Here is a 9,020-nt window from a genome sequence, read left to right as displayed (position 1 = left end):
AATATTTTTTGGTAGAATTTAAGCAAATTATTTCTCAAGATATTTGGATCTAGAGTTTTAGGTAAGCTACTTGGGTATAAGGTTTACTGTCCTTGAAAATATAGAAGGGGGGGAATATAGGGAACTTTTGGGATAGCATTTGAAATGTAAATAAAGAAAATAATAATAAATAAATTAATTAATTAAAAATAAAAAAGAAGAAGAAGGAAGCCGCCCTGCTCACCCCTGCTGCTGCAGAGAGCCTGGCCAGAGCTGAGGTGTACATAGGTAGAGTGGGAGCTGAGGGATCTGAAGTTCTGATGATGCTAGTCAGCCAACAGTCCCTGTGCCGCGGAGCAGAGCTGGGCAGCTGCCACAGGCTCCCCAGGCATGACAAGGGCAGTGGGCAGGCACTCCAATCTCAGAGCTGAGTAGCTCTCTGGCATACTAGTGCATCACCTTTTCAGTTTTCTCATCATGAGGATGAAAAATGTTCTATGCTAAACATAAGCAATGATCATATAGACAATACATGCATTAAAGAGTAGAGAATGATCCCATCTTGGGCTCAATTCTATCATCTTAGTGTACCAGGAAGACTGCGTGCACTTACTTTCACTGGCCACATGATTAGCTGGAAAGAACCCTTCCTGCCCCTTTCTTACACTGCCGTACCACCAGTCTTCATTATCTTTGAAATACACTCGGATAATGTCTCCACGATGGATGGTTAGTTCATCTGATCGGCTTGCTGTGTAGTCATAAAGAGCCACGACCTAAGAGAGAGATAAGACCACCACAGCTTTATCACAACTGTGCCACAGAAAAAGCCCCAACACTCACTTCCTCTTGCAGAAGAGCAGCTGAAACCAAAGCAGGACTTTGGCAAGTCTGAGGCTGTCTCTGGGGTTGCTAATAGGATCAGGGGTGGTGGGAACACAGCAGGAGAAGCAAGATAAAAGACTGTGGGATTGAGAAATGGCTAAGAACATTCAACACACCAAGATTAGCTTCAAAATACCAGATGTTAAAGTTTGAAAGTGTGAAGCAAATTTAAAAACAAAACAAAACAAACAAAAAAAACCCCCACAAAACCAAAAAAACAAAACCCATAACACACCATTCCCTTAGCACTTTATAATACTCCTTTAGGTCCCATTCTCTGTGCTAAGCAGATGGATCTGAAAGAGAAAAATGCAGGTTATCAACATTACAAAAAGGAAAAGCTCAATGGGACAACCCGGTCATTTAATTGTGTTACCATCTCTGAGTGGACTGCTCAAGTCTCTTTTTGAGAGAAACTTTGCTTGAAAACCAGCTTTTGATATTTTTATCCAACAACCTAAATCTCCAGACTGACCTTTGAAGGCTGACCTTTGCGAGCTAGGAATTAAGAGGGAGGTCCTAAGACAACCCTCTTCTTTGTTTATTACACTACCCCTTATATTTGATTTGTTTTTGTTTAAAGAAACACACACACACACACACACACACACACACACACACACACACACACACAAGTCAAAAATGGTGTTGCTGCAAGGCTGAGGGGTTTAAAAGCCCTTCTAGCGCCTCAAAGGGGAGCTCAGTCCACCCAGACCCGGTGCACTGTATAGAGTGGGGCACAGTGACATGTATGTGCATGACATTTATGTGTATAAATATGCTTACTTTACCATTTTTCCTAAACAAGGCTTCAAAATGTGTATGTTACATAACCGTATCATGAAAACACACCACTAGGCTGATGGGTTCTTTCACTATTTAAATCCTAATGTGCATGGTGTCCCACTCTCAATTAGAGTTCACAAACCGATAACATGTATGCTACATTAACATATAATTAATATATTATTAATATATCAATAACTGACATTAATATATCAATGACTGATAATAGATATCTTAGTAACGGATATTTAGCTTTCACTAAATTTTCATAAGCATCCACTGATGAAAGAGTCTCTTGAGAGACAGGGTTCCATAAGACAGGCCTGGCTTCAGACTGCCCACTGTCCCTCTAATGGTAGAGCCCAATGATCACTGGATGTTTTCTTAGGATCCAAGGCAGCACATTATAGTATTACGAAGTAGTAACAAAAAGTTTTATGGTTGGGGTCACCACAACATGAGGAACTGTATTCAGGGCCACAGCCTTAGGAAGGCTGAGGGCTCATGCTCTGAAGCAATGGGACAGTTCCTGGAGCGTGTCACCATGGTATTATTGACATTAAGACACAGACTTGTTACACAGCGAGGCAATGGAGTGCCTGCCAAGTCAACAGTCTACATTCCAGCCACGGAGTCTGATCTTTGGCTAGACTCTCTTCTCAGGCTGGAAAGCCATGACAGAAAGGATATGGCTCAGGAGAAGCTGCTGCTGTGGCATGCAAGGATGGGTTTGTATCTAAAATGCTTGCAACTTCTCATCTGAAACCAGTACTCTTAGGTTGAATTTGGCAGTAAATTATAAAAAAATCATGACCTTTCTAGCTACAAGATTTTACTATCTGAGTGTTCAAACAAAACTGTACAAACAACAACAAAAACCAATCAACCAAACAATAGTAGGCAAAATCCCAACAAGAGGTTTATCCCCAATGAACAGTATCTGGCCCATTCTCTTGATACGGCAGGCCTCCATGTCTGTTCGCAAGGTTCTCAGTGACTGTCCTCTGTAACATTCCACGTGGTGTGTAACCACAATGCATGCATGTAGGACACTTTATGAGTATGTCCCCTGCATGTATGTAGGGCAAAATTGTTTTCTGCAATATGATTTGATTCTTGATCTGAAAGAATAGTTATGAAATCTTTCTAGAACAAATGTTTAAAGATATGCTAGTGTGTTCAGGCTGGTAATGTAAGATATGGGAAATGAAAAGCTTCATAAGATACACTTTGTTTATATACAGATGGTCTCTGACCTGTAAACTGAACTATCATTAACTGGGAAGTGCATTTAATATACCCAGTCTATCTAGTAGCAAGGCTTATCCTGACATACTGTAAATGTACCTTAAAAATTCATACTAAGCCTACACTTGGAAAAAATAGTCTATTCACAATAGTGTGTTGAATATTGCATACAATTAATTGACTATTATACCAGAAGACAGAGTATCTATATGGGTATCCTTCTGCACAACCGTGAGTGAGGACCGTGGACAGTCGAAATGGAATTTCGTCTCTTTCTCAAAGCCAAGTTGATTGAACACACTCTTGAGTGAAGGGCCAGGAACAAGTTTTGTTTCTATTTGTCTGTCTGTTAGTTAAGTCCAGGTCTTACTGTGTCACCCAGGATGGCCTCAAACTTTTGTGCTTAAGGGATCCTCCTGGCTTAGTCTCCGTATTGGTGGAGTTAGGTTGTTCATTCGCTTTGTCTGACTCTCTCCTTTCCTCTTTCCTTCTTTTTCTGAGGGGTTCAAACACAGGGCCTTACATGTGCTTTGCAAGTAACTACGGTGAGCTACGTCTCTAGTCTGTCTTTTGACACACGATTTCACTATGTATCCCACGTTGGCGTTGACGCTGCTTTGGCCCCGACCTCGGATAATGGACGTGCACTGCTTGGACCGGGGCTTACACTTCATCACCCATGCAGACAGGTTTCAGTCTCAACAGCAGTAGCTACTGGATACAGCTTTGTGTTTTTTAATTGGCCTGAATATTATGATACTAAGTAGAGTTTTCTTTGAAATATGTTCTAAGAAATTAAACATCATTATGGCTATCTCTAAGGAGCCTCAATGCCCCTTGCAGGAACACTGGACAGCCAAGTCCAGCAGTCTGGCGGTTCCTTGTACTTTTATCTAGAACAAAATCAATAGTCAATATTCAGAATGTCCTCAGGCAATTCAGCAAGCCAAGTTATGTTGAACAAATTCTTATATCTGAGCACATTCTCCTGAAACAGGGCTTCTGTTGGCTTCATAATCACTGGAGACCTCTGCTCTGCCAGCCTGAAGCCAGTGCAACATGTCACCAATGCGACATGTCACCAGTGTGACACATCTGCTCTCCCACTCTGCCATGCTTTTCCTTCACTGGCCTTCAGAACTTCCAGAGCATAATGTTTGATTGTTTCACTTACCAACTCTGCAGTCCCCACCCCAGCCTGGAGAACTACAAAATGTGCATTTTTGCTTTGCAAATGAGCTGGTTTTTCCTGTATCCCTTTAATGTAAGCTGGACCTTGTTGGCCACGCAGTGTCCTAAGCTCATATTGGCCCTTCTAGGACTACTTTTACGTCTTGTCAGAATAATTTAAGAGACAACTTTACAGCTGAATTAGCCGCGCAGCCAAGATATGACAGTGCTAATCATCCCACCCATGCCTTCCTACTATGGTTATCAAAACTGTGAATTTTCCCAGACCTGCTATTGGTACTGGCCACTCTCAGATGGTCCTCTGCCTATGTATGGGCATGTGGGCATTCAGCCAAACACATAAAGGTACTTATGGTTACTTACAGGTTATTACCCATTAAGTAAGAAAATTAAACTACTTTTTAGTGTTTATCTTAAAATTAAATAGACTTTGAGAAAGTTGTTCCTAGTACTAATTAGGGAATATTGTGTCTTTGCTATTAAAACAGAAATAAGGAGATAAAATATATGCAAAGAAAATTTCACAATAACTCTTGAATTGTATAGAAACCCATTATTAAGTACTGTAAACCCTTTCCACGTAGTGACACTGGCTTCTACGTTCCCTCATCAGAAGAATGAACAAACACACACCCAGTTCCTAGACTAGTATGGCAGAGCCAATCTTCTTCTAATCATTACATGAATACTGCACGAGAGAGCCCTGAGAATATTTGTAAAAAGTAATCTTGGTTCTGTTACCTTTAGCTAATCGTATCTAGATAATAATAGATAAGGAATCAGATAAAGAACACAAACAACTGTACAAAGCATGTTGTCCTACATGGGACAAACACTTGCTGTTAGGCTTTATAATGTTGGGACATTCAAAACTACAGACTTTATCTAAGATGTGTTTGAAAGCACTTGGGTTAAACTATAGTCAGATAAAACAACAACCATGAGGAAATCGAAAGAATATGAAACTAGGAATCAAGAAGAGTTCCCAGGTAAAGGACACGTGACACATCTGGATTGTATGACTTTAAAATAAGGAGTCTGTGTAACAGTATCTGGTACCCTTATCTTTCAACTTTAGAATTTTAGTACATGTTTCAAATAATTATTCCAAGAGAACAGCATTCAGAGTCTTGAAAGTAAATTGGAACCATTAATGTACAGGATAATGGTTTTTGGCCTTATTTGTAGTCATCTACAAGTTGTAAAATCTTCCATTTGATGGGTGCAATTTTTATAGCAGAAAAGTACTTAATAATAATAATTAATGAGAGATCTCTTAAGAGTTTATCATTTTGGGAATTCTCTAACAAGCAAAAGAAAATGGAAGCTAATGAATTTTATTTTGTGGTTCAAAAATAAAGCACTTTCTATGTGAAGGGTTACTTTTACTCAATGACTAAAGCTATCCTACGAACTTCTGTGTCCCTCCAAATCAGTGTTTTGAAACCTAATGGCGAATGTTAAAATCATCAGACGCAGTCTGTGGAAAGGAATTGGAGCATGAAAGCACTACCAGGCATGGAGCTTCTAACAAGGGAAACACAATGGTGGCTTCCCTTGAAAGGAATTATGGGATACTGGTCTTTTTTCCTAATCTCTTTGCTTCCTAGTTGCAGTGAGGTGAGCAGCTCATCTCAGAGAGATATATACATACATATATACATACATGCATGCATACACACACACACACACACAGACACACACAAACACACACACACACACACCACACACACACACACACACATACACATGTATAAGAGGCTAAATTTTATGCAATGGGAAACAAATCAAAAATGAAGCTATTATAAAAAATATAGTTAAATAATTGTTATGGGAGGTAAAGTTACTTATGATAAGCAAAGCAATAGTACTGGTCATTACAAAAATGTCAGAGAGGGGAGCCTTGCTTCTGGTCAAGAAGTAAATATGAGAGGTTATATTGTAAGATACAATGGACACCAGGAAACTACACAAGCCTAACAATTTCCAAGGGTATATTTGTAGGAATGAACTGGCTCTTAGTACTGGGACAGAAAACTGGAGAGAATGGGAAGGCCCTGGAGAAGGCAGGAGTATTGAACAATACTTATTTTAAGTTTTGCTTTCTGTGGGTTCTCAAATGAGAACACCCTAAATATTGATAATAATGATTTTTTTCTTGCGTAGAAGGAAACAATAGTTAAGATCAGAATACCGAGGGAGCATGCAGACGGACTATCCCTGTCCCTCACTGGATATACTCATAATTACCTTCTCATTCACCCACTCATCTTCAAACAGCTGCCTGTGGCATGTGGGGAGCAGGGCTGCAGGGCAGCAGGTGTCTGTAATTTCCTTTCTCAAGGTCACAGGTGACTGTGCCTATGCACTAGAAAACCACAGCTTCTGGGCCCCGTTCTTGCCACCAAACCCCAAGGTCCCCTTCTCACACCCAGATCACTCTGCCTTTGTGTCTCTCGCCCCTCAGCTCCTGAGAATGCAAGGCCGCTTTCCCTAGGGGATCACCTAGGTTATACCCACTAATCTCAAACCATCATCTGCTTGACACTCCTTGGTGGGCTGACAGGGTGCTTTACGAGAAATATTTCAGAAAATGCTTCTCTCGGAGCTTCCTGGGAAGGCCTCTGAGCTGGGCTATGCTCCCAATCTTCACCACCCTTCTCCAGTGCAGCCCTTCTGTTCAGGGTCTGCAATGGCGCTCAGTGGCCTAGTCTGTCCCCCTGGCTCTCCACCTACCTCAGAAGCGTTACAGTGATGTTATGCAGGTCAGAAAAGACGACAGACACTATGCAGAAGACTATAAAAAGACTTTCAAATGTTTTACAGGATTAACTGCTGCTGTTATCAGAAAAACTCATGATTTTCACAAAATCTGCCTTGTGCTATGGAGCACCATAGGAATTTAGTTATTTATTAATGAAGACTGATTCTGCTTTTTAGACTTAATGTTATTGGCTTAATGATGGCTGCCATAATTCATTAACACATTAAATTAAAGTATTTCTAGATGGTCTTAAAACACTGTCTGCCCCAGCTTCTCCTTTGGCGAATAATCATGTTAATGAGAATATCCTTATTTTATAGAATTATGACAGAAAAGTGACATCCCTTACAAAAAATACCTTACACAGTGCCTGGTATACAGGAAGTACCCAGTATGTTGGAGGTAAGTATTATTCAACTTTTCAAAACCATAGAGGAGTATTATTTCAAGTAAAATATTTCTGTAGAACCCTCAAAGTTATAAAGATAACCTTACATATGGATTTGTTGACTCCAACTACCTATCTGAAAATAATCATGCTTTATTTACATGTTTGGTAAAAATATGCTCTAAATTCCTGAAGTATCCCTAGGGAAGCCTGCCTGCCTCCAGTGTACGAGGGGTCAGCTGTTGGAGACATGTGACCAGAAAGCTTTCTGATGGCCAAGTCCAATACAACCACAGAGTAAGCTTTGCTTTTTAAAGGAGTTTATTGATCTCTAAGCATCCAGCGAATCTACCAAAGGGTGTCAGGTCCTTACAGCTGTGTCGCCATCTCTGCTGCTGGCCGAGGATAGCAGAGTAGACAGCGCCCAGATGTTGGGACCTGGTCAGCTCATATTTGTCAAAAAGGAAAAGAAAAAAGGAAACCTACTGACTGGACAGTGGTGGCAGACAATACTGTCCTAACATGATAGTCCTTATTTATTTATTTTCCCAGGCTGGGGAACAAACCCAGGGTCTTATGAATGAGTGCTAGGTTCTATCTATCACTAGAGCTGGACCCTCTGTCTGTCTCTAGATTGATACCCTTTGATTACATTGATCTTAAAATAAATATTTCATGTTAATTGTTTTCCTTTCCTTTCCCTTTTTTTCTTTTTCTTTTTCTTTTTCTTTTTCTTTTTCTTTTTNTCTTTTTCTTTTTCTTTTTCTTTTTCTTTTTCTTTTTCTTTTTCTTTTTCTTTTTCTTTTTCTTTTTCTTTTTCTTTTTCTTTTTCTTTTTCTTTCTTTTCTTTTCTTTTCTTTTCTTTTCTTTTCTTTTCTTCTCTTTTCTTTTCTTTCTTCAAGAAGGGGAGCCCTGGCTGGCCTCCAACTCACAGAGATCCTCCTGCCTCTGCTTCTGAAGTGCTGGGTTAAAGGTGTCGCCACAACTGCCGGGCAGTAGGTTTCCTTTCTGAAGAATGTTTTCTTCACTTTAACAACATGATCTACTCTTGTTTGGCTTCAGTTGTAAAAATTTTTAAGATCAAATTTAATTTTGCTTTTTACAAAAGATAAATTTTAACTAGCCACTAAATACTGTTTTAAAAGATAAGCTGTTACAACTTTGTTAAAGACAAAATAAAACTGCAAATCCCATTCAATAATAACCTCAAACAAAAGACTGAAGTCCACTAAGTTGTCCAAACCAAAGCGGTAGTCACTGCCTGTTTCAGGCCTTCCTAATGCTTTGAACAGAGAATTCATAAAGCGACACCGTGAAACGCGCCAGTTCCACAGAGACTGCACAAAGCTGACTTCTGAGCTAATAGCAAGTGCAACCCAAAACCTAAAGCTAAGTAGGTAAAAAAGCAGGTGGGTGGCATTCAGCAAGGGTGAATGACAACTCTGTAGTCCTGTCTCTCTTGCACGGTTCCTTCAGACTTGTGTCACTTCGGCTGTGAACTGCAGTCGCCTCACCCTCACACCCTTCCTAATCCCAGCCATCTGCTGAAGTGTGACCCTCTCAGAGCAGCATGGCTCAATCACTTATTCTCAATTCAATGTTTGATATGATTTGTTAACCTAGACCCAATGACCTTTCAACTCTTCCAAAGCGCCCTTTCCTCATCTCCCACCCCACCTACTCTGCTTCAGCCAGACTGTGTGCGTGCTCCTCCTGTGACCTCTGCTTCAGCCAGACTGTGTGTGTGCTCCTCCTGTCACCTCTGCTTCAGCCAGACTG

General features: G+C 40.4%; 1 protein-coding gene across 6 annotated transcripts in view; it reads right to left on the bottom strand.

Annotated features, from left to right (window-relative positions):
- Ahi1 (Abelson helper integration site 1) overlaps nucleotides 1–9,020 on the bottom strand; it is a 129,036-nt gene that overhangs the window by 28,761 nt on the left and 91,255 nt on the right. For all 6 annotated transcript variants that reach the window (XM_021221070.2, XM_029532960.1, XM_029532962.1 and 3 more), the window contains one exon: nucleotides 593–755. In XM_021221070.2, the coding sequence (XP_021076729.1) occupies nucleotides 593–755 (163 nt within the window). The remainder of the gene's footprint in view (nucleotides 1–592; nucleotides 756–9,020) is intronic.

The sequence above is a fragment of the Mus pahari genome, chromosome 21 (genome assembly GCF_900095145.1).
Source record: "Mus pahari chromosome 21, PAHARI_EIJ_v1.1, whole genome shotgun sequence".
Taxonomy (NCBI): domain Eukaryota; kingdom Metazoa; phylum Chordata; class Mammalia; order Rodentia; family Muridae; genus Mus; species Mus pahari.
The sequence above is the reverse complement of the archived record's forward strand: the minus strand, read 5'-3'. Positions and strand labels throughout refer to the sequence as shown.